We start from the raw sequence: 24,562 nt of genomic DNA, 5'->3' as shown, positions 1-24,562 counted from the left end.
TATTCATAGTTATCGCCATAGCTGCTTCAGCCAACTGACCCCCACGAACCCGGCAAACCCGATGAATGGAAAATAAACAACTTGGCAATACACCTCAAACTGATGCGAGATATATATGTCACTCCTTACCTAAATTCCCCGGTTATGAACTTGTGCAGGTCATCATGCAAGTACTGGGAAATGATCCAGACACTACAACGACGATAAATCTCAGTTTTATCTACCTCTGCCGGCAAGGCTATGCCTGCAAAAAGGCAGGAGAAGCACTATAGAAAGCGCGAGTGCTTCGTCAATCTTTAGGATTTCCGCAGTCTAAGTTTTTCGATCCTTTCTGGGTGGCTGTATAACGGCCTACAAGTCCATCACTTGGGAGGTTCGAAAATGTGCCAGTGGCCACTCAAAAACTCCGTAACCATATTCCGTACAAACTATGTTGTACATAACTGGTTCTCGTTGACAGTTTAAACGCTTACAGTCTAAGCGGCAAAAAGCAAAAGACTCTGTTCAAAAGCCGAGAGAGATCGTCGGTACCTAGCCCTAATCGGAAGTGACATAGCCTATGATATTTTCTCCGTAGACATACTCCATACCTATTTTGTCCATTGTAGAAACCCCGGTCGAAACTAAACTCAACCCGAACTGCCGTTCAATCATAATGGAACCAAAGGACCAAGAGATCTTCCGGCCTCCTTAGTTGTCGCCGCGTCAAGGTCGGCTCCATTTCTGCTTTTGGCCAACGCACATCATATCCCAATTAGGAACATCATGGGTGGGAAATGCAATATTTGGCTCAGTCTAGAACTATTTTGTCTTTTCTGGAAGATTAAAAGGGGTAGCTGGAGGCGTAATACTCCGTACGTTTTATGCCCTCTCTAGCTAGTCCGTACTTCGTATTCGTCTTCTTTGGGAGCCTCGAAAAGGGGCGGTTCCATCACGCGCCAAACTCATGACGTTAAATCGTTTAAAGTTCAAAAAAGCACAAATTGAATGCATTAGCGCCCAGGCTAACGAAGTTTAGCAGGTTGAAGACTACCGGATGCACCCCATCTATACGAAGCGTAAGAATCTGTCAGTGGCTAATCTATAGCGGTGGTCTCCAGGATAGGTCTTTGGCGAAATTTAAAGAGAACGGAGTAGCAGTACAGATCTACATACGGAGTACTCCATACTATGTAGATACGTACTATTTGGGTACAACGCTGTATGCAACAATCCACGCTACATAATTCCTCCAAACTTACCTTTGTATCTATTGACATACCAAAGTTGATATAGAATGACAGGACATTGTAGCAATAAGTAGTGATTGCTGAACTAGAACGGTCTTGACTTCGTTGATGTACATACTTGCGTAGAGATAGGAATTCCGAGGCTGAAAATCCCCCCCTTAGCTCCGCACAACGAAGATAGTCATTTGGAATGAATCGGACAAGGCTTTGCATCCTTTACAGCTGCAGGCAACCAGCTGCCTCATTTACAATGGGATAGGGACCATACTGCCCCTCCCACACTTTACCCTATGCCAGAGGTGGCCCCCTTGATGAAGTCTGCCGTGTCATACCCCGCTGGCATTGGCTGCTGCACAATCTGCATTGGGAGGGAGAGGCTTCCACCCGGCGACCTAGGCATCCCAAGATTCTAAACTTGGTTCCCAAAGCGTAGTGCTGTGTAAATCTGGGTCTTTCAAGACCATAACTCCGCCTCCAATTCGCACATACCCAAGTGCGTAATTCAGGGAAACTGCATTGTAGAATGCGGGAGCAAAATTCATTGTCAGAATGACTACTACTGTCCGAGATGAAGAAGGTCAGGGTCGATTCTAATACCGAAATTTAATCCTCGAAACCAAAGTTGTTCCTATTCAAGCGGAGCTCCCACGAGCTTCCTAATGTTTGCTTCTAGTCGAGTGAAGTTCTTACCAAATCGTACCTTAGCGCACTTGACTTGGTCTGGTGGTTTTATTCGAGAAGTTGGGTAAAGGCCGCTGGGGTTGTGGGTATTCGGCGACTCTTTGACAGCTGCTGGGATAGTGGCTGGAACTGTTGTTAGTAGGGATGAGGGCATGACTGGTGGATTGTTGCCCGAGCCCTTGGTCCAGATTCTGCCTAGAAGGGTTCCTTCTTCCATATATCGCTCTAATGTCCACAGTAAGATTGCCCCAAAAGAAATGACCCCTGTCATCCTTGATAAGATACGCAGGGTCGTCGAGGGCTTCAACGAGTTCATACGAGTTCATCGAGTCCCGCCAATCATGTGAGACTGCGTAGAGGTCCGATCACTTAGGCATCTATTGCCATGGATGAAATTAGCTTCTGAGCTTCAGCTTCGTATACAAGGAAAAAAGAAAGAAAAATACTCACTATGCTGGCCAGTCTCATCAAGCCATCCTCGAATATCTGCCGGGATCTCGTCTCCAGGGTATCCGTTTTGGGAGGTCCACACAGGGCCGAACGGTTGCGGTGATGGCGTGGCCAACCGCGAGCTAGAACGGTATCTCCTTCGCCGGAGTCAGAATTAGAAGCATCGTCCAACTCTTGGTCGTGGCGTTCGTGTGTCATATGTTCTCTCCCTGTCATGCTAGCGAGCGGTCCTCTACTTTGACAGATGACGGCCGTGTAGGGTTGTTGAGAGGGGTCAGCAGATTATCAGGAGATCCTGAGGTCGAGCTTAAAAAGGGTGACTAGGTGAGTCATGGGCGAGAGAGGGATGGGATCCCTCTCGCTTCCGCTTTTGGTTTTGTAGAACAGAACCCTTAAATACCTACATAGGTACATAGACAGGATGTGGATAGAATTAGAGATGGGTGAGAGTATCCAGGTTATTCCGGGGCTCTACCCTACGGTAAACAAACTTCATGACTGTTGATTGCCGGAGCGATCGATTGCCTAATCAAGCATATGTCAATCGCGTAGCTAAATTAGCAACGGCGGTTTACTTGTAACTGCGTCATTCAAAAAGTGCCTTAAGAATACACCTAAAAAGCATACCTCCATGTAGCTACTAGGGATGCCGGTGGCAAGACCAATCAGTCCACACCTTATAGTTAATTTTATCTACTCCGTACGGAGGACGGGGGGAGGACGGACCTCGGGAGTATGTACCTAGGTACTTCGTATTCAATAATCTAGACCTTCCAAAGCTCCCGAGGTCAGATTGGGTATTATAAATTGTATCATTATTCATTATTATATACTCATTTTCTGGGCAAACCCCCGCATATGATCTCAAAAATGAGTTCTTTACTATTGATACACTATCTACTTCGTGGAGTATGGAATAAAGAGTCCAGGAGGGTGATAGTTAGTTTATATGATATGTATTATAGCGAAGTATTCTGTACTCCGTTGAGTATTTACTAGGCTGTGACGAGAAGTGTTCCCTCAAAGGAAAGAGTCGGAACTCCACCACAGCGGAACCCTCGGGAAGATGAGCCGCGCGGCAGCGAATGGAAATCAAATCGGTGGATCATATCGTGTCTTACCCCTGACTTTCAGGGCTCGGACAATTATACAAAGTCACTTCGGCACAGGCATATTTTGTCACTCGATATATGTAGTTACGGAGACGGAGTATTCTGTACAACTTATGATCCCTCTTTAGATGTCATTCTCATAGGAAAAAAAAAAGAATATGGATAAATTGTAACAAATTGAAATAAAAATAAAATAAGATGAAATAAAATGAAATGGAATGAAATGGAAGAAAATAAAATGAGATAAAATAAACATAGTTAACCTGAAACGACCCAGCACAGTGGCCAGGCCCGTGCTTCCCGTTAGCTAGGTCCTTGGGTGCATTGCGGTTTAAATGGGGTAGGTGGTTAGGCTTAACGATCCAGAGGTGAGGCCCCTAAAAAAGAATTGTTAAAGTCGAAGGATTTCAACGTCATAGATGTTAATGTGATCCTTCGCACAACTGTGTTACATGTATACATGTATTATGCAGACTTCATATCTATTTGACAAATAAGGACCAGGCCTGGAATTACTATACCTCTTCTAGACACCCATTATTTCCCAAAAAGGAGGGGCAGATTTGCAATGTGAAACCTTGGAATCTGGAATTAAGAGACGTTGTAGGGGTTCATATTATATGACATGTGAGAAGCGCCTTCCTCTTCTAGCTGATTTGCTTGCTGACCAGAAGGAATCAATTCTCCGGTTTTCGGTGGATGTATACAATTCCAGATTTATTCCCATTCCAGGGCTAAAACACAGTTGTAAATTACACCTTAATATTGGAAGAAAATCCACCAAGTCTCGTTAGCATGCGCTTGTTTAACAGACTCGCATGGGAATTAACGCGATGCGCGATAGCTCGCCATTCACACAATTGGAATATTCGAAGTGGGTTCGATATTCCGTATAGGGCAAGCCGTGCCTTGTTTCTTTTTCCTCTTTTTTTTTTTTTTTTTTTTTTTCCTTTGTTTTTGAACGGTACGCTAGTCCGTGCATTTCCGCATGTATTCGCTTTTCTTCTAAACCTACTGGATTTCCCCTAATAAGGCATGGTCTGATCGATATCCAAGCTAACGATCTATACACGTACCATCCGGTGGCCCCTCCCCCCGGAACTAAAATTTATTTGATATTGTATTCCTATGTATCCATTCTTCCAAGATATGATTCGTTCGCCCCTTGTAAAGTGGAATGATAGGCTCTTCTCTTGCGTTCCGACTGGTTCACTTCTCCGGGCCCATCCCCATACCTATTACGGCAATCGGTGCCAATTTATTCCCGGGAATGTGTACGGAGTATCCGTACGCCGTCCACAAAGGCTTTGTGTATGCTACAGAGTACAATTATTATAGTACGGAGTACGGAGTCCAATACATATTATTATACTATTATACGTGGGTATGTACTTCATCGATGCACGATATACACTAGGGGGAAGTTGAGTTAACTCGGCATATTCGGTACACCCTGCATATTCTGCATACTAAAGTACGAGTTGTGGATTGTACCTACTTCCCAAGCATTCGCTCTCATTTTTTTTTCTTTCAGACTGTGCCAGACTCAATTCCCCCTAAATAAAATAAGATTCAAATTATTAATATTTGGGCATCTAGCCTATACTAAATGGTTTGACGAGTTAAAGAGCTCCAGTCATCAAAGCCCCATAAAAAAAATCATAACTTATTACTATTTTGTCTATTTTTACTTGGCTTTTACCCTTAAGAGTCTTTATTATGTGATGTTAGTTTTTTAAAAAAAAGGAAAAAAAAAACATCACATCCAGATGTCACTTCCCCCTCTTTGTAAACTCCTTATCTGAACTATTCTCCTCACCCCTCCTTTCAACCTCTCCACTGGTGTCCCCTTCCAAATCCCCTTCCAAGCTCTGGGGTGAAGCTCCCACTCGAAACAATGGGGATATTCAAGCGCAAAGATTCAAAGAACTCCAGTCAAAGCGAGAATGAAAATGATTCCTTCGTATCGGTCAACAGCGCTCGCACGTCAAACACATCCCTGAGATCCCCAGGATACAAGGGAAGTGGTCCGCCAGCTTCAATTCCAGAACTCCCTATCGCCAGACCAGCAGACCCAGCATTGGACCCGGCTGCATACCTACGGAGCATTCATGCAGTGCGCGAACGCTCCAACATCATCCTGAACAAGGCCAAAAATAACCAACTGAACCATTTCGATGTCGATATGAGCAAATTCGAAGCCACCGCCTCCTACGTCGTCTCTATCATCAAGGTAAATCCAAGTGACTGCTACGATCATGTGAGCTTGCGCTAATATGTTTACCCCAATAGCGAGATTATGCGCCAGACTACGAGAACATCCCTCCGCATGGTCGCTGGCAGCATTTCGACGTAGGTGGTAGACCCCGCATCAACCAGCTTCTCCAGTCCTGGCCCAGTCGCATTGATGCGCAGGAACGCACCCGCCGTTTGATTGATTTGTTTGTGGTGTCCGTTCTACTGGATGCTGGTTCTGGAAATAAGTGGTCATACCGGTCGAAGGAGTCTGGTAAAGTCTTCTCGCGCAGTGAAGGCTTGGCTGTGGCGAGTTTGGAGATGTTCAAGTCGGGTCTTTTCAGTAGCGATCCTACGGAGCCATGTCAGGTGGACGGGGCAGGACTCAAAAAGGTTACGGCCGAGGTGCTCGCCAAGGGGATGCAACATTCTGAACAAAATCCACTGACTGGCATTGAAGGCCGCGCGGGGTTGTTGATACGGCTCTCTGAGGCACTTAACAATCAAGACTTCTTCGGTGTGGACGCTAGACCAGGAAATATGCTAGGTGAGAAAACCTGGCTCTTTTGTGTGCGTGCGCTTTCTCGGTTACTAATCTTTACTCAGATTATCTTCTGGGTCATCCATCAACACTTGCTTCTTCCGTCCCTATTGTTCCGATTACGACTGTGTGGACCGTGCTCATGGATGGCTTCTCTCCCATCTGGCCCCCATCACGAACCCAGATTGATGGAGTATCCATTGGAGATGCTTGGAAGTGCTCTGGTCTCCCCGATTCTCCTCCTGCACAGCAATGGGAGAGCATCGTCCCATTCCACAAGCTGACACAATGGCTATGCTACTCGATCATGGTTCCAATGTCGAAATTGATGCTCATCCACTTCGCCGGCAGCGACCTTCTAACAGGCCTCCCTGAATATCGAAACGGAGGCCTTCTTATTGACCTGGGACTCTTGACTCTGAAACCAGAAGATATGCAGCGTGGAATCGATGCATATAAAGAGAATGCTCAGATCAAGGGTCAGCCAAGTGTCGAAGTGGCACCGCTCTTCTGCGCCGACGACGATGTAATTGTCGAATGGCGAGCCGCTACTGTCGGATTCCTGGATGAGCTCCTAGAGGAGGTCAACGCTCAGTTAGGGCTCAAGGGGTCCGAAGAACAGCTATCACTAGCACAAATGCTTGAAGCTGGCACCTGGAAGGTAAGCACTTATCAAGGATTCTTTCGGCTAGCTCAATTCTAACAATGAACAGGGTGGCCGCGAGATTGCGGAAGTTTCGAGACCAAACACCAAGGAACCCCCTATCATGATACTATCTGACGGCACTGTCTTCTAATACCCTCTATTTGCCATTTTAATTGATGCTTGGATACCTGGATACCTTCGTCCCGTCATTTCATTTTGCTATTTGGGACAGGCTTTTTGATGAAATGAACTCTTCATGACCGAACACCTTCATACTATATCTCACGTTTGGCTTTCTCCTTTTTGCTCTCCTTTTTTCCTACTTTTTCTTTTTCTTTTTCTTTTTCTTTTTTTTCCCCTCTGCATTTGAAGCTATTCTGATTTCCATTGGTTTTGGGCGGCGGCTTATTTCATATTGCATTTCCCATTCCTTTCACTTCTCTGTTTATTCTATATGTTTCACTTTTCCCTGTCGATAAAAGCCGTTCCATCGAAAGAAGCTACATATGATTTTCGGGAGACCCATGGGATGTCGTCATCCCGTAACCTCGGCCCCAGGAAAGCTCAAATAAAACAAAACTCCACAAAGCTGATAATAGTGTCACCAAATGCATAAGTGCGCGCCAGTTCTCATTCTCTGAGTAATTTGATGGATAATACCTATGGACTAGAGTCATATTTTTCCCTATCTTATCCGCCTAATCCTATCTCTCTCCAACGACGTATTTCCAATGTCACGTGCCTCGGGACAACTTTGTTCCGTCTCCGCATTAGAAGGCTGGAGCTTGTCACCTTTCCATCTTGTCTCATGCTCTCTCGCACTCAATCCCGTTGTCAAGGCAAAAACATGCTAATATTGGACACCTAACCGGAAACCAATACCATTGCATCTGAGTGACCCCGTGAACGCACTGAGTTGCTCCCCAGATCGACCCGAGTTGCCCCCGCAAGAGCGGGGCATTGAGCTCAACGGCAACCCCAAAAACATCTGACAGAATGGATGCTCGGAAGAAGAAGAGAAAGGTGCTCTTGATGGGTAAGAGTGGGTCGGGGAAGTCATCCATGCGCTCAATTATCTTCAGCAACTATGTCGCAAAGGATGTCCGACGCCTCGGTGCTACAATTGATGTGGAGCACAGCCACGTCAAGTTCATGGGCAACCTCACATTGAATCTGTGGGATTGCGGAGGGTGAGCAATGCATACTTGACTTCTCCCACATGGATCCATTCCACTAACACAAAGATCCCCATCTCAGACAAGATGCCTTCATGGAAACCTATCTAGCCTCACAGCGCGGCAACATCTTCTCAGACGTCGCAGTCCTAATCTACGTATTCGATATCGAATCACGAGAAGTTGAGCGCGATCTAGACACCTACCACGCGATAATCGAGGCCCTGCGCGAATTCAGCCCAAACGCCTACGTCTTCTGCCTCGTGCACAAAATGGATCTAATCCAAGCCGAGCACCGTCAACGAATCTATGACGAGCGCTCCGCCGTAATCCGCAGTCGATCCAGCGATTTCCGCGTCGATACCTTCGCAAGCAGTATCTGGGACCAATCGCTTTACAAAGCCTGGGCCGGAATCGTGCACAAGCTCATCCCAAACCTGATCGTCATCGAGCGTTTCCTAACAGCTTTCGCGAAGAAAATAAACGCCGAAGAAGTCATCCTTTTCGAGCGTTCCACTTTCCTCACTGTTACCTCCGTGACATCCGAGGTCGGCGAGCTCAATCCGATCTATGATCGTCATGAGCGGCTTTCGAATATCATGAAGGCGTTCAAGCATTGCGCTGCAAGAAATACACTCACTACACCGGCTTCAGCCGGCTTCGTCGTTATGCACACTAAAACACCCCAGTTCAACATCTTCCTCGGCCGTTTCACGGATAACACTTATATCTTCCTCGTTGTGCCTCCCGGCGAGGCTTCTTACAACTGCGCTGTGCTCAACACTATGCTTGCCCGTGAGGGATTCTCGAAAGCAGCTGCCGGCAGTGGCGGTGGTGATGGGTTCCCTCTGCCTCCGCCTGAATCAGCGGATGACCATGCGAATGGGTTGAATGGGAATAATCCTAGGTAAAATTGGGTGGTAGATGTGACATTCGGTCTGACTTTGTATAGCTAGGGGATAGTGGTCTTTTTGCCCTCCCTTTGGTTTTGATTCTTCTCGTGATTTCCGACAGATTTATGACAAAATTACAGCAGGCGCTGAATGATGGCGTTATGGAGATTAATGTATTTCATTTTTGATTTTTCTTTTCTTCTTTCTTCTTTTTCAACTTTCTGAGAATTGAGATACCCTGTGGGATTTCTTTGTACTTGTTTTTTTTTCCTGAAAAATATCATGAAAAACTATCTAGGTACTATTGACAGGCTATCAGGAGCGCTCTCGAGTTTTATATATCAACGTTTCCTCGAGTGTTCCATGGCAGTTTCAATATCCATCTTACAGACACTATATAAAGTCCATTGCTGATGTCAACCAGACACATTCCAAACTAAACTGTTCTTCAAAAAGAAGAATACACAACGAACTTCTTCACTCTATCTCAAATTCCCTGTCGTATTCCGCATAGAGGCTGAGTTGCTACGATCACCCGAGAACAAGACCTTGAACATTCATTTACTTGGAAATACAATACTGGAGTGTCATAAGATCCCATCCGAACCATCTATATTTCCTCGCATCCGATGCATAAAGCGGCCAAAGGCAGAAGAGAGAGTAAGAACATGGGAGGGATTTGATTATCTATCGGACCGGCCGGCCTCAACGAAGGATGAAAAAAAGGGGGAGCAAAAAAGATAACGAGGGCAAGAAGGGGAACGGGGCTGTACAAAATCAAATCATCCAGATCGCTCGAATATTTTTCATTGAATTTCTGGCATGCGCATGGCAATGTCGCCCGACTGTGTGATGTATCGCACCCAGGGGAGAGAGGGGTATTGCAGCTGTGGTGATTGTTAGCGATGAATTTAAGAGATAAGAAGGCCGTGGGGATCCACTGGTGGGAAAGACTTACCTTCGGTTCGGTGATCTTCAGATATCGTACTTGGATACCACTGGTCGTGAAATAGGGGATCTCGAACTTGACGTTAATGGGCCGTTTCGCTTTGCCTACGCCTCCGGCTCCGCCCATGCTGCCTCCAAATCCACCGGTCATACCGCCGCCGCGCTCGTCGTCGCCCTTGACGGATGGTAGACCTAGCTCTGCGCGCATGAGGAATTCCTTGCCGCCGCCGAACTGCTTGATCTTCCAGATGATGGCTGACTTCTCGGGGGCGTAGTGCACGGTTCCGATATTTGTGCGGAAACGTGGGGAGTCTGCGTCTTCGGGGACGGGGACGAGAATCTCGACGTTGTTGGCGGTGCTGCGGCGTTTGAATTGTGCTTTGGCCTGTTGTGGAATCGAGGTCAGGGATTGATGTTTGCTGTACTGGGTTCGGATATTACCTTGAGCATATATTCAATTCGGGATCCCGAGTGCGATTCAACCACGCACTCTACCCAGATCAACGGCTTCACTTGTGTGTTCAGTCGGTAGCTCATGAGCTCGAATTCACCATCCGGAGGGATGAAACTGATTGTCCGGTCATTCTCGAAACGTGAGAGTCGGACACACTGGTGGAACTTGACGTCCTCCATCTCGACCGACTTGCCTCGTGTAGCACGACCCGTGGTCTCGAACATGGCTTTGTCGTTCAAGCCCAATCGCAACTCTGGCATACCACTCAGGTAGCACTTCATCTTGACAGCGCCTAGAATCTCAGACCGCAGTACGTTTCCATTTGCCGAGACCAGAAGATTGAGGGACTCAACCACGTCGAGGAAGACTTCGTTTTTGCGGTAGCGTATCCCCTCGCTACGCCAGGAGACAGCATTTGTGACGGCGATCGGTGGCCGTGCTTGGACATCCAACTTGTGTGACTCTTGGGTAATGTATCTGGTCATAGCGCACATCCGTCAGTTATGCTGTTTCACCACCACCCCCGCGGTACCACCAAGGCCCAGCTGCTTACTCTTGTAGAATCTTGCTCTCCGTTGTCTGTGGGTATCCAAAATCCATCATCTCATCCAGCAACTCGTAAATGACGACAAAGTTATCCCGGATACTCTCCTCCTCCAGTACCTTGAAATATTCGGTGAAGACCTCCACCAGCTTGTGGAGGAAGAGTAGAATTTCGGTGGCATTTGTGTTTCGTTTGGTCAATGCGAGGATATAGAGGTTGCTGTGACGGATGTAAAGGTACTAGACAGCGACACCCCTATGTCAGTAGGAGGAAGCGCACAAAAGGAGACACTCAGGAGTAGGACTGAGTGTGATCTGGGCCAAAATGCCCAGACTCGGTGGGACGCACGTTGATTCCCTCGTGAGAAAAGCAGGGAGGAACTGCTGAGCTTTCTTCTTCGGCATCACTGAGGAGGATAGGGAATTTCTCGACTGCGGACATGGGAATATCTCCGCGATAATTGCGGGCCAGAAGGGTCTATAGATGGTCAGCGGGGGCTTGTCCCTGAACGCATTGGCGATTTCCCTAGTGAAGAGTCGCATCGCCATATTTTGCACAATTCCAATAACCTACCTTGCCCTTGAGGTCGAGGAAGAAGAGTGCCGACGCCATGACGTGTCAATGGGGGTAAATAGGTGACGGGAGAGTGTTGATGATCTGGTCTCTTAAGGTGGGCGGGGTGTGAAAGTAAAAAAAATTAACAAAGCCACCTTATGCGCCTACTGCAGCATTGTCAATCAAGCAGTAAGAACAAATAAATTAGCAGCAGATGAGGTGAGAAATGAAAGGAGCAGATGGATGATTGTGATGCCCGCATGTCCCAGACCGGAGATGGACGCCAACCTCGAAACGGACTAGCGTCTAAAATCACACATAAAAGCTCGTCGCGCACTTTTTATTTTCTTCTTTCTTCAACGCTCCCAATAGACAGTTCAAGGCAGTACAAAGTCCTTGTGATTTTCTACAGCTACTCCGGCATTCTGTCGGAGTGCTGTAGTGTTTTGATTACTACCTTGCGATACAGAGGCGCGGAGACTACGATCTTTTTTGAGGGTTCCATAAGAGCTGGCCGAGTACTTTCTCTGTTACTCGGGCGGCGTCAGAGGAACCATACATTTCTATAACTTCAATTGATTTTTTTTTTTTAATTTCCTAAGATATCAAATCTTCCTTTTGAATTGTAAATTGCATTTCTGTTTTTTTCTTTTCTATTGTGATTTGCTCCATTTAGGATATTCTGAACTCGCAAGTAGAACTCTCAGTGGTATTTGGCAGTATACAAAGTGGTCTGAGAAATAAAGTGATATAAAAAACAAGTCTGTTTAAAAGTACATGTACAATCGTAGAGGTTCCCCGATTGAGGAGTGAACTCCTCAGTCAACCTACCACAGATGGAAATATCAAACAAGATAACGCCCTGAAAATGCTCCAACGGAGACCAATACCCCAAGTCTTAGACCCTTACGAGATAGACTTGAGTCCTAGGGGTTCAAGTATCCGCTCACGGGCCACCTTGGTGGCAACAACTCCTCCCTTCTCTAACGAAACAGCGCCGACAATAGCATACATGGTGTGCGCGAGAACAAGCTCAATACCGGAGGCACGGAGATCGTTGGGCTGCGGTAAAGACATTCGTTAGCTGGTGATCAAGAACACAAGGGTCTAGAAGGCATACCTTTCTGGGACTCCATCGGAGAACCTTTTGCAATTCGTACTTGTTTCCAAGCTCAGCAAGCTTCGACCGCTCGGTGAGGATCTTCTTGGTTTCACCGGACAGATTGTTCAATCCATCGAGAGCCGGATGGGTGAAGGGCACGCGACCAAACTCATCCTTGTTCTCTGCCGGTGCGGCGGCGCCTGCGTATGGAACGTCCTGCGCCAAGGCCAGCGATGCTTGCAGCTGCACAATGCGTTTTCCCAAGAAGGCCAATCGATCGTTGAATCCGCGGCGCCCTTGGTCGAAACTCTTATGTGTCACTGCCAACCACTTGGTCTCATCGGAGAGAAGTTTGTCGCCGCCATTGCCGAACAAGCGGATGTAGAATCGGTCGAGCAGTTGCGGGTCTGCATTGACGTGGAAGGTCGGGCGCTTGGAGTCAAGGTGCAGACTGAACGGGGCTTTTGCCGCCGCGGGAGTGTAGGACCATCGGGGCTTTTCTTGTTGACTGGACTCCTCCGGGGTAGAGGTCGCAAAGGTGCGGGATGGGATGACTCCCGCAATTGGGCGAGCGGCAAATTTGGATGCAGCGCAGGCGGTCCTGGCCGCTCGAGAAGAAAGATTCAAAGCCATGGGGTCGGTGGTCTGCGTGTCAACTCGGAGTTGATCGAACGGAAGGCAAAGAATTCGGCTTGGGCGGTGTGATTCTGCCGACTATGTCCTCAGGTACATATCTACACCAGACTCGTGAGATCTATGCTAACTGTTGACCACATCTAGGTTTTTTTTTTTTTTTTTTATGACTTTAGTTCTCATGGATACTTGCTAGGCGGACTCAGTTCTCCTCAACTGTTATCCCGGCAGTTTGCCATGCAGGTAAATAACCTTGGAATCCGGAGGCAACCGGGACCTTCACCGCTGCGTAGTATCCTTTGCTCGAATGCTTGACTTGTGCATCGGATCCAAAGGGACTAACGCTAATGCCGGCTGTGAAAGCCTACCACAGGCCAGCATGACTATGGCGATTGGAGGTGGAGCGTACACAGATTTCCGACTCTGCCATGCCTCGATTCATGTACGATCACAACGGCATATGACACACATTAATTAGGAACCTTGGAAGCCCTGTGATGTGGATGCTAACTTAGCGGTCAGGCTATGTTATCTATGAAAAATGCTTGAACATACATCAAACCGCTGTTGCGGGCCCAAATCCAGCACATATAGGCTTCCGTTCAAGTTAGGTAGGGTCCGCTATGACACAAATGCATTTGCCCCAGCTGCGGATTGCTGGCAGCTTTGACTCATGTTTTCTGCATGCTCCCATCATAGAAACTCGGGGCTCGATGACGGGGTGTAGGAGGTACTACTTTGTTCAGCAACATCCTTCTCTGGAAAACGTCGCCATTATGTGATCCAAAAGGAAACTTGTACTATCCTAACTTCTAGGCTATAGGTCCAATAGTTTTGCCAGGTAACATCATCCAGTTACATGATTGGATAGCGGGTGATGCGAGCAGCTGCGCAACAGACCCTGAGCGCGGCCCAACTATCAGGGACACAGACCTCTAGCCGCTACAGAGAAACTGCGGAGAGTCGAAAAGCAAAGAACAGAACCACAAAGAAGGGTTCCAGGCGATCGAGACCCATTCAAAAGGAGCTTTGGTATTCTTCTCGGAACTCAACCGTTCCGCAAAACCTGCCCGGTATGCAGAGGCCATAGCTCAAAGCTATCGGGAGCACGGGGCATAGTTGTTGAGCCTGCTCGGTTGCGGATATACACAGCTGGAAAGCTCGGCTGAGGCACAAGTGGTTGGCTCGAACGACCCATACCTTTCTTGACTGCAGAATAACGGCCCTGCTGTATCAGCGTACCCCAAACTTACCCCCTAGATTAGGAAAGAGACTGTCATGTACCCGGTGGGGAGGGGACAAAACGTGATCCACGTGTATTGGGATTCGGTCTTATTTGGCCGTGCTCCATAGGTAGACTTCCCTTTTCTCATATTGCCTCTTGTGGTCGTTGTAAGCTTCTACCACTTACATACACATTCTTCTCACGACTAAACAAGTTCCCAACCCACAATGGGAATTGTGGGAGTTCTAGATACAAGGGCTGGGGTATGTGAATGGCAGAGGATCTTTGATCATCGAAATATCATAAGGTTGGACACAAAAACACAAACCCTTTAAAGTTTGATGGCCTCAAATTCATACGTATACTTTTAAAAACAACAAACGTCTGTTCAACCCAAACATTATTAGTAAATAACATCGGATAAGTAGCCAACGACACATCATCTAGAAGAAACCCAGTGAAACAGGATTCATCAAGAGGCTGCAAGAAACCGAAGGCTCGGACGGCTGGTGAAACCCGCCTGCAGCGTTCTTTGGGGCACTTGGTCCGGGGGGGGGGGGGAAGGATCTATACCCGTCCATTGCGGACTTTATACTATTTGCTTTTTAGGAGAAGACAATAAGTTTTTTTAAGTGGGTCTACTTGTAATTCCCAGTCGATGCTTGCTTCCGGGGAAAAGAAAAGAAAGGAAATCAAAATATAATACACACGGCAACGGGTGCCACCATCTGTGGGTACTGTCTAACAGTTTATACATCAAGTCTTCAAGCGGGCCCTTGCAGGCTCTACCAAGATATTGATCTTCACGGATAGAAGCCATCCCCAAGGTCCACGGATAGCAACGGGAATAAGAATATCGCCAAACGGCTTCTTGTCGTGATCCTTGATTGGGATGTTCGACAGGATAGCGGTGTACGACTTGTGTGGAGGGCGCAACCTATGCCCCTGCTAAACCTGGGTTCTGGAATCACTTAAATAGACGAGATTAACCTTTTCAAATTTCTAGTCCTCGTCCTTAAAAACATCAGAGATCTTTGTCTTGTGTACTTTGCCTGTCTGTCGTTGAATATCTATACTTCCTTTCTCTATCAGCCCCAATCCGAGTGCTCCATTCCACTATTACCAGCTTCGTTCCATACCTTTCGAATATTCCAATGGCTTGCTACGCTACTTTTGCCCATGGCTTCCAGGCCACCCCTTCATCGCCGGCCCCGACATGTTGCACCCTTGCAGGATGCATCCTGGCTTGTGGTCACTCGGTGCAAGACCCTCCCTCACCACGACCTTTCCCGCCCAACCCACCTCCTAGTCCTGCTTGAAGGGCAGTTGATTTGTCTTTCTTTGTTTGGCGTTGAGGCGACACGGGACAATAGGTGAGTGTTGTTTATGCAGCCATATAAAATATCTATATCCATTAGATATATATTAGCTAGTTCACGGGATGATATGAGCAAGTACTGACTCACTTTATAGATCATACTCCAAGGCATTTCAACTACGGTCTTTATGACGGGGACATGCGTTCATGGGCGACTGGGATATCCTAATGCTGTCAATGCAATATCAATCGAGGGTGGAAAGATGGCAAAGTCATGAGGAACATTGGACCCTAAGGAGGCAAAATGAAGGGAAAATGTGGGAGAGTGAACTATAAGAGTGAATATGAATTTCGTGTGACGGATTTATATACTTGAGGTGCATTTCTCATTCGCATATCCATCGTCGGGCAAGATAGCTTAATGGAACTGTACCAAGTGATACCGACTGCATTTGCACATTGATACATATATGTCAACAAACATCCAGAGGTAGACTACGAAATCAGACGAGGATTGAAAAGTCTGCACAATTTAAGCCTTTTCCCGCCGTTTTCCGCTTTCTGTCTAGAAAACTGGAGGGAAAAAAAGAGAGCTTATCTCGAAAGACACATAACAAGACGACCGAAAGACATAACAGAGCCGTATGAACGGCCGAAAATTCTTGTACTTGTAGATTCAAATCATGCAAGTAATCTAACCCAGTCCGATCTCAATTTCCGATAGAGATAAAATAAAAGTTGAACAGAAGAAAAACAATCAGCGCCTTTTGAGCTTGCGCCAATTGACCAGATTCGTGTATATTTGAGAAAAGTCACTTTAATAACACATAAGGAAATTCGGAGGTATGAGGTACGGAAACATTTAAATAAAAGCAAGACCAACAGCACTGGCAACGCTGAGGCCAACGACAGTCCAACCAGTCTTGATGATCACAGGGTTGGTGAGACCACGGCCCAGATCCCACATCAAGTGGCGGATACCGTTCATGCAGTGGTAGGTGAAAGGAAGGGCAAGGGTGGTTTTGAGGAGAACCTTAGCCGCGAGAGGGAGAGCACCCATGGCGGCGACCATGGAGGCCGATTCGAGGTGCCAGCCGAGAGCGGGAGAGACGAGGTAGGCAGTAGCCCAGAGGTACAGGGAGCCGGAGAGAGCGACACCAGTGATACGGTGCAAGGAACTGCCGATCCAGCCGATCTGGGGCTTGTAGATAGTAAGGTGAGGGGCAATAGGGCGCCGAAGACGCTGCTTGACGAGGATCTGGCTGGGGTCCTCGGTGTTCGGGGCCGAGGTGACTTGTTGTCTATAGACCACCAATTCTCTGGTTAGTATGGAATTCTGGCGATTGCAGATGACGTAGGATTTCGAGAGAGGCGCTTGATCCGAGGGTCGGCGAAACAATTGAAACTCGTCGTTTTAGCACTGGGTAACTGACCTCGTCTGGACGTTCTTGCCGAGGGCAACGGCCATAGGGGAAGCGCCCATCATAGACGACCGCATAGCGAACGGCTGCTGGACGGCAACTGTCCGGGGATAAGTTAGATCGCAAATTCGGACAAGGTAGGCATTGGGGGTAAACATACGCCGTCGCATCGACTGCTGGACAACCTTCTGAGAGAACATTGTGATTGCGGAGTTGAGATTGTTCTGTTTGATCAGGATAAGAAATCCCAAGTGGCTCGCGAACGATCGGAATCAACGGACGACCTCGGGTACGGGAGTGTAGTCACGGGACTGGAACCCGGTAGTCAATATCTGCCAATCAGATCGGGTCTATTACCAGCCGGAGTATCTTTCTTCCCGACGCGCTACTGCAGTCATGTGATCACCTCGCCTGTTTTCCCACTTTCTTCCGTCCGCAGCTGCTCCTTTTTTTCTCTTCCTCAAGAGTCTCCGCTCACGTCGTCTACCGGTTTTGGCTGGGATGATGTCGTCGTGTTTAGCTTTCCCTCACTGACTGCGGCTTTCTGTCGTGGACGCCGAGGGATCTAGAGGCTCTCAGAAGGAGAGTCCCGTCGTTAATCGCCCGTTCCACTCTACCAATGAGGGGAAGGGGTTTCATATTCAGGGATACATACTACATGTATCACATCACTTGATGTTTGTAGATTTGCCCGGTCCTTTGGACATATCAAGGTGACTCAGAAGAGGTACTGCGACTGCTGAAAAGCCTACATTGGCCAAGGAGGAGCATCCAGCTGAGGCATTTACGTTTTTTTGCGTAATTGTCATGTTCACTCGAGTTATGCAGCCATCTACAATACATAATGAATAATTTATGGGAATGGTCTCTTTTCTTGCATCCGCCTGTAAAATATTGTCAGCTGTAAACCTTCCCAACATTGAAGGTTGGAGACGCGGCCATATACATTGGGTCCTGTCACATGTCAAGGGGCAAAACACATATACATCTTTCTCTTAGATATACAAGGATTATATACTTGTTTTACATGTCAATAATTTGATTATTCACAAGCAAAACAAAGGGCTCTAGGGCTCCTGACATAAAGTCGGCCCCGTCTGCTCAGTAATCAAAAAATTGAGCCCACAGGCGCCCAGCCTTGGAGGTGCCTAGATGCAACCTCGGCACCTCGGACCTTCCCCACAACAGAGAGGTCCGCGGCTGTAACATTGGTTTATTATCTGGTCTTCTTGTGTTCAGAGACTTGATTATTTCTTTGACTCTATACTCTGAGAATCAAATAAGCGATCGTATTCATGTTAGTGTATCTGACCCTCGTTTAAGTTGCATGTTGTTTACTTAAAGTTACTGACTCCGCAATCATCAGATTAGATACCCCGACCTAACAAGATGCCTTTCAACACAGCCTTGACGCGAAAACTCGGTATTCGAGGTAGGATATGAATCCGCTATTCGTATTACCAGCCGCTGATCATAAATATAGTGCCCGTCGTGCAGGGTGGTATGCAATGGGTTGGATACGCTGAGCTGGCCTCGGCCGTTAGCAACGCAGGCGGACTTGGACTTGTACGTCGTACATATACTCTTCAATGAAAGTCCTAATTTTACACAGTATCTAACACTACAATCTAGCTCACAGCCCTCACCCAACCAACCCCCGAAGACCTCCGCAAAGAAATCCGCAGATGTCGCACCATGACCAAATACCCCTTCGGAGTGAACCTGACCCTCCTCCCCGCCATCGTTCCCCCCGATTATGCCGCCTACGCCCAAGTCATCATCGACGAAGGAGTCAAGATCGTCGAGACCGCCGGTAACAACCCGGGCCCCGTGATCACTCAGCTGAAGAAGGCCGGCACCATCATCCTGCACAAGTGCACGACAATCCGCCACGCCAAATCCGCCGTCAAGCTCGGCGTGGACTTCCTTTCCATCGATGGCTTCGAGTGTGCCGGTCACGTCGGTGAGCACGATATCACCAACTTCATCCTTTTGAGCCGTGCTCGTCAGGAACTCGGCATTCCGTTCATCGCCTCTGGTGGTTTCGCCGATGGACAGGGTCTTGCTGCTGCCCTGGCGCTCGGTGCTGAGGGTATCAATATGGGTACTCGCTTTATGAGCACTGTTGAAGCTCCCATCCACCAGAAAGTTAAGGAGGCTATTGTCGCGGCACAGGAGACTGATACTGCGCTTGTGCTGCGTCGGTGGAAGAATACCTCCCGTCTGTTCGCTAATAAGGTGGCTAAGGATGCATTGAAGGTGGAGCAGGAGACCAAGACTGGCGAATTCAGTGAGGTCCAACCCTATGTTAGCGGCCAGCGGGGTCGTCAGGTCTTCATTAATGGTGACGTTGATTTCGGCGTAAGTTACTTTTACTTCCAAAATTATGCATGTCTCGCGTGCTTTTGCTGACATTTTCGCCATACAGGTGTGGACTGCCGGTCAGGTTATCGGCTTGATCCATGACATCCCGACTTGCGAGGTCCTGCTCACCCGGATTGAGAAGGAAGCCCTGGAGGCCATGACCCGTACCAGCTCTTTGTTTACCGATGCTCCTTCCAGCAAGCTTTAAAGAGTTTTATATTACAGATGTGTATTTAGCTTCATATTGTTTGAAAAGATCCAATAGAATCAACTAGTTGGGGCTTTTATATTTACTTTTGACGACCTGGCTTTGTACATTTGCATTTTGGATGATAATTCCGGGTTTTTTTCCTATCTTCACTTCATGCTGCTCATGATCCACGTCATTTCCGGTGCTAAAATAACAGTTACCCACTATCCAAAGGGGTGGTTGGTCAACGGTCAATAATAAACATTCCCGAGCGAGGGTCCGTGATATTGTATCAAGGATCTGCACGCAGATCCTCGAATACTCGGGGCATTCCTTCAACTCCAACCTCCAACCATAATGATCAATGATTCCAACGCAATGGCGGAGTCTTTTTCCAAGCTCACCTCACCTACGTAACTGGAATAGAAATAGAAATAATGAGATGTTCTCTTCAAAGCCCGCCTTTTTATGCGAGGTCAAAAAGAAAGTGGAGACATCCTTGCATGCAGTTGATCATCTGGGGAATGCTTGAAAACAAGCTACGTTTCCGGTCCAAACGATTGGCTCTGTTTCAGTTGCTGATTCGATCTCTCTATTGTGCTTCCTGTTGCCGCGGCCTTCGTGCATGATATCATTCACCATGATTGGTCTCTCCCGGGTAACCCTTACCACCGACCTATACTGCGATGCTTGTTATGCTTTTATTGTGCAAAAATTACAGTTTAGATAATGAAGATTAGAAGGTATCGAGGTAAAAGTAGGTGTGCTCGAGGTTAGAATACGCAATCCATCTCGAGAAAGTAGATCAAATCCCGTTTCGTTACACTGCAGTCGATACAAACCAGCATTACACCGTGAAGATCTAGCTAGATACCGACATACCTCGTCCGACGTATCTCAAGCCCAAAATTGAATGCAGTTGAATTTAGGTCCTATCTTTCCCCTTCTGTCCCGGAATTCATTGTTCGATTTATATATCCCAACCCCATTACTCTACCAGCTATTCCAAACTCCATCAATATCAACATCAAACCCAAGACACCCAACCAGATAATACCCACCACCACACAGACACAAATCCCCACCCAAGCTCAACTTCCCCAAAATCCACAATGGGCTTCATATCCACCGTATCACGCTGCATGCGCAAGAACTGCCTCTCCAAAAGACTCTCAATAACAAGCACCAAACTGCACGACGAAGACTCAAACGATCTAATCAAAACAACTTCCGGAACAGCCTCGACCCGTGCAAGCATGGACTCCACCTCAACCATGGTCCACCACTCCTTCCACGAGGCAGTGCTACCATGCGAGTCCCCAGCAAACCATATGCAGATCAGGCCAGACGATGGAAATATGCGGACTTTGTTCGATGCCAATACCGCACCCTGCCATTTACCGACAGATCGCGCTACCAAGGCGCTATCTAGACCCGCGTATCCGGTTCTGAAATTGGATTGTCGGTCGCCTGTTGAGGCACCGAGGAGGGTGCTACAAGCGCCTGTAGAGATTACGAACAACCCTTCAGACAATGTTGGTGGTTATCTGGGAAAGGGTGCTTCAGGTGTTTCGTCGCCGGTAGCATCCCCGAAGTACTTTTCACCCACGCAGAAATGTGTGTCTGAGAAGAAGGATAAGAGGTCCATGTCGGCTTTGCTGAAGAGGCATTGTGGATTGAATGTCCCACGCTCGTCGATTTCGATTAAGTCTTCGCGCGGGCTACAGTCGCCGAAGTGGTTGGATTCTGCGGGGGTTACAGAGGAGGAGGGTTTGGTGGATAAGACGAATGGGAAGTGGGTTGAGGCGTAGGATGAGAAGAGGAGGAATAGTGTGTTTGGGATATTGCGGTTGATGTTTGTTAATTGGAGTCAGAATTGGAGTGAGTGTTAGTTTCATGTGTACATAGTTGGGATGGGAGTTTAAAAGTTAAGATTCAACGTCTATGTTTGTTTACATGGAGGTAGGTGGCGACTGGTAGAAGTTAGGGATCTACGGGTGATAAAAGAATCGAAACCAAGATAAAGGAAGAAGTCGTTAACTGAGCCTAGAGGAAAGAATCTAGTTCCCTAGTCATTTGCTCAAGGGGAACTTACAAGGGACAGTGTACGGCGAGCTGGACAGGGCTGGGGAAGCATCGAAGCTAGCCTGCGTTCAACTTTCTACAGTTTCGAAGCAGGGAAGAGAAGTCAAGCGAATATAATGAATTAAAGTAACGTATGTGAAAGAAATCCGACCCGAGACAGCAACTGGGTGGTTCCAAAGCACAAAACAAGAATCAGATGGAGCACACGGGCATAATCAGAAAATAATTTTAAAGGTCTTCTTTCTCCGAGGGATGCCACACGATACAGGTTATGATACACGAGATGCGAACTGAACAGGATATTCAAATGTCGGACAAAAGCCAAAGGCCTGCTTCCCATCCCCGAAATCGATAATCCACATCTCTACTCATGTCGAGCTCTGCACCAAGCTCCGAAGAGCCGGCATTATGACCAGTGCTTCTTGCATGATGCGAGAAAACATAGCGAGGCGCTTAGATGATAGAGCCAAGGGCAACACAGGGGAGGCCGAGACCGATGAGGTCGGAGTTCTAGTCGAGATGTTAGTATAGTTCTATGGAGTGGAATTCCTGGAGTACTCACGGCGCTGGAGGGAGAGTTCTGGCAGCAGGCAATGTTCTGCTTGCACTTCTGGTTGATGAGGTCCTGTGCGGCGATACCAATGATGGGGATCTGGAGGTCGAGCTTGGAGCACTGGTCGAAGAGTCCGAGGCCAGAAGCACCGGAGCCGGAGCCGATCAGGTTGCTGAGAGTACCGCCGAGCATGCCGGAGTTGATGTCGGTGGTGTCACCGGCGTAGACGGCCTTGTTGCAGCAAGAGAGCTGAGCCTGGTCACCACACTTGGCCTGAGCCTGCTTGACGGTCATGTTGTCAGGGACAGCGAAGCGAACGTTGGTGTTGCCCTTGTTGCCGACACCGTTGCCGTTACCAGCGCCACCGGCGGAGGGACCTCCAGGAGGAAGAGCGTAGACGGTGGCAGCGAGGCCGAGGACAATAGCGGAGATAGAGAACTGCATTGTGATCGTTTGGAATTGAACGAGAGAAGACTCGGAGAATTGAGAAGATTGAAGAATAGAGAATAGAGAAGGAAAGATTGAATGAGAGTGTTTGATGCTGATGAAGAAGAAACAGAATGAGGGCGATGAATCACCTCATCTTTATAGATTTTTACTGGCGGTCTGTGAGTAGCCCGGACGCCGTGTTCCAGGGCCAAAATGTTTTTGCTTCTCGAGATCATCTCCAGTATGTCCCCGGAATGCTACTGGGAAGGGAAGGGAGAGGAAGATCGCTCCACTCTGTAGGTCCTGTAGACCAACGAGGGTGCTCCTGTGGAGGCTCCCTGGTATGGATCTACTGCGAGGTTCTCACTTCACACGACTAGGGACTGCCCTGGCATTCCCTTCCCCCTCGCTCTCGTCTGGTCGAGACTCGTGCCCACAATTTGTCAGTAATGTTGGATGAAACCAGGTAAGTTCAGATATAGTATGCTATACCATTAATCTATAACTACACCACATTCATCGCCCATAAACCTAATCAAAATAAGCTTAAGCTCTTCATGTGGGTCTCTAAGGGTGTACCTAGAGAGTCGAGACTTCAATTTCCCAACACAAGGGGGTTTCTCCCTTTAATTTGACTTTGTCTGCACGCTTCGGGAGCTAAGGCATGTCACGCATACAATACTCATGGCAGGCGCCTGACTTTAGTGAGAGGCTACTAGGATTCTTCCTCTAACTGGCCCAGTGTTCCATAGGAGGGTCACCTGCAAGGGCGCTCACTGCACCTCGGGTGCTAAAGCTACGTAGGGAGAGCTAAGACACTCCCTTCATTGTTTAATTTCTCTTAAGCTGTAAGGAATTAAGCACCGTAATGCTAGTCACAAGCCACCCTGTGAAGTCTCCGATTGGGGGTTTCGCTTTACTCCTAGAGTATTGTTGATTACAGCCAAGCTCCCCCCCGGACGGCTTCTCACGGAACCCTAACTGGGATCTTTTTGCAGGGGTTGAGATTGTACACATTGTCCCCTTCTTTCAATTGTTAATCAAACAATCCTTCCCCTTGGTCTATACCTAGTCCGCATTTCTAGTCTACATTAGTTCTCAATGTAGTCTCATATCGCATTTTCAAATTAAATTTTCGATGACCTTGAGAATCTCCAGGATCCAGCTAGATTCATTTAATGTATATCGCAATTTATTCCTACATACGATAGACTTATTTTTGGCTTGGGTCTAACTTTTGCCTCCGCATAGTCACACTTGAATATGGACGATATGGAGAATGTAGTGCAAAGTGACGCCTGATATCCATTATGCTGTTTTGGTATGAGATAGTACGTCACTTTAGTAGAGTAGCTGTTAGTCAATGTTGTTACTTGAGGATAATTCCCCAAAGTAGTAAATTGTATACACAATATGAATTGATGAACTAGGCGGTGTTGTGGTAATTAGTCTTCACGCAATGGACATACCGAAGTCTCATATTTAGTTATTAAATAATTATACCTTCAAGAGATGCTTGATAGCAATTTCTTTTCTATTTTCTTCCTACTAGACTGGTGAGGTTAGGAATTGATATTTTTACAACAGAGATTCGAGAAATATATTCTAACGGGGTGCGGGTGTTTAGCAGAGTACTATATTTATACAAACAGCACCTAGAATATATATCTACAATATAGGCTTAATAATAAAAATACTATCTAAGTACGCAATTATTTAATAAATTTCACCGTACTATATAACTATAGATTTTAATACTTAGTTTACTACACCTACGCC

At 47.3% G+C, this 24,562-nt stretch overlaps 11 protein-coding genes across 11 annotated transcripts; 6 read left to right on the top strand and 5 right to left on the bottom strand.

Moving 5' to 3' along the window:
• Positions 1-1,832: 1,832 nt before the first annotated feature.
• Positions 1,833-2,226, bottom strand: N7537_006066 (uncharacterized protein; the record flags this gene model as incomplete). The annotated part of the gene is made up of 2 exons (XM_056897123.1): positions 1,833-1,898; positions 1,930-2,226. 2 exons carry the CDS (start codon positions 2,224-2,226, stop codon positions 1,833-1,835), a joined length of 363 nt encoding a protein of 120 aa, XP_056752908.1.
• Positions 2,227-2,275: 49 nt separating this feature from the next.
• N7537_006065 (uncharacterized protein) lies at positions 2,276-2,576 on the bottom strand (the record flags this gene model as incomplete). Its single annotated transcript, XM_056897122.1, has 2 exons — positions 2,276-2,287; positions 2,361-2,576. 2 exons carry the CDS (start codon positions 2,574-2,576, stop codon positions 2,276-2,278), a joined length of 228 nt encoding a protein of 75 aa, XP_056752907.1.
• A 2,793-nt stretch (positions 2,577-5,369) lies between these two features.
• Positions 5,370-7,045, top strand: N7537_006064 (URC4/urg3 family protein; the record flags this gene model as incomplete). Its single annotated transcript, XM_056897121.1, has 4 exons — positions 5,370-5,705; positions 5,765-6,254; positions 6,314-6,909; positions 6,962-7,045. 4 exons carry the CDS (start codon positions 5,370-5,372, stop codon positions 7,043-7,045), a joined length of 1,506 nt encoding a protein of 501 aa, XP_056752906.1.
• An 845-nt stretch (positions 7,046-7,890) lies between these two features.
• On the top strand, positions 7,891-8,980 carry N7537_006063 (Rag GTPase GTR1; the record flags this gene model as incomplete). The annotated part of the gene is made up of 2 exons (XM_056897120.1): positions 7,891-8,084; positions 8,152-8,980. 2 exons carry the CDS (start codon positions 7,891-7,893, stop codon positions 8,978-8,980), a joined length of 1,023 nt encoding a protein of 340 aa, XP_056752905.1.
• A 788-nt stretch (positions 8,981-9,768) lies between these two features.
• N7537_006062 (AP-1 complex subunit mu) lies at positions 9,769-11,520 on the bottom strand (the record flags this gene model as incomplete). The annotated part of the gene is made up of 6 exons (XM_056897119.1): positions 9,769-9,849; positions 9,921-10,295; positions 10,352-10,841; positions 10,918-11,147; positions 11,257-11,385; positions 11,482-11,520. The coding sequence occupies 6 exons, from the start codon at positions 11,518-11,520 to the stop codon at positions 9,769-9,771; spliced, it is 1,344 nt and encodes a 447-aa protein (XP_056752904.1).
• A 1,189-nt stretch (positions 11,521-12,709) lies between these two features.
• N7537_006061 (uncharacterized protein) lies at positions 12,710-13,270 on the top strand (the record flags this gene model as incomplete). Its single annotated transcript, XM_056897118.1, has 1 exon — positions 12,710-13,270. One exon carries the CDS (start codon positions 12,710-12,712, stop codon positions 13,268-13,270), a length of 561 nt encoding a protein of 186 aa, XP_056752903.1.
• Positions 13,271-15,602: 2,332 nt separating this feature from the next.
• Positions 15,603-15,884, top strand: N7537_006060 (uncharacterized protein; the record flags this gene model as incomplete). The annotated part of the gene is made up of 2 exons (XM_056897117.1): positions 15,603-15,796; positions 15,857-15,884. The coding sequence occupies 2 exons, from the start codon at positions 15,603-15,605 to the stop codon at positions 15,882-15,884; spliced, it is 222 nt and encodes a 73-aa protein (XP_056752902.1).
• A 719-nt stretch (positions 15,885-16,603) lies between these two features.
• N7537_006059 (uncharacterized protein) lies at positions 16,604-17,444 on the bottom strand (the record flags this gene model as incomplete). The annotated part of the gene is made up of 3 exons (XM_056897116.1): positions 17,323-17,444; positions 17,175-17,262; positions 16,604-17,042 (listed from the first exon to the last, which is right to left on the bottom strand). Exons 1-3 carry the CDS (start codon positions 17,360-17,362, stop codon positions 16,604-16,606), a joined length of 567 nt encoding a protein of 188 aa, XP_056752901.1. The 5' UTR covers positions 17,363-17,444.
• Positions 17,445-18,551: 1,107 nt separating this feature from the next.
• N7537_006058 (NAD(P)H-dependent flavin oxidoreductase) lies at positions 18,552-19,734 on the top strand (the record flags this gene model as incomplete). Its single annotated transcript, XM_056897115.1, has 4 exons — positions 18,552-18,594; positions 18,646-18,728; positions 18,795-19,523; positions 19,591-19,734. The coding sequence occupies 4 exons, from the start codon at positions 18,552-18,554 to the stop codon at positions 19,732-19,734; spliced, it is 999 nt and encodes a 332-aa protein (XP_056752900.1).
• A 1,094-nt stretch (positions 19,735-20,828) lies between these two features.
• N7537_006057 (uncharacterized protein) lies at positions 20,829-21,527 on the top strand (the record flags this gene model as incomplete). Its single annotated transcript, XM_056897114.1, has 1 exon — positions 20,829-21,527. One exon carries the CDS (start codon positions 20,829-20,831, stop codon positions 21,525-21,527), a length of 699 nt encoding a protein of 232 aa, XP_056752899.1.
• Positions 21,528-22,254: 727 nt separating this feature from the next.
• Positions 22,255-22,798, bottom strand: N7537_006056 (hydrophobin family protein; the record flags this gene model as incomplete). Its single annotated transcript, XM_056897113.1, has 2 exons — positions 22,255-22,311; positions 22,364-22,798. The coding sequence occupies 2 exons, from the start codon at positions 22,796-22,798 to the stop codon at positions 22,255-22,257; spliced, it is 492 nt and encodes a 163-aa protein (XP_056752898.1).
• Between the last annotated feature and the right edge of the window lie 1,764 nt (positions 22,799-24,562).

This window comes from Penicillium hordei (assembly GCF_028827395.1).
Source record: "Penicillium hordei strain IBT 12815 chromosome Unknown utg000003l_segment0_segment0, whole genome shotgun sequence".
NCBI lineage: Eukaryota > Fungi > Ascomycota > Eurotiomycetes > Eurotiales > Aspergillaceae > Penicillium > Penicillium hordei.
Note: the sequence above shows the minus strand (reverse complement) of the source record. Positions and strands in the feature narration are given on the sequence as shown.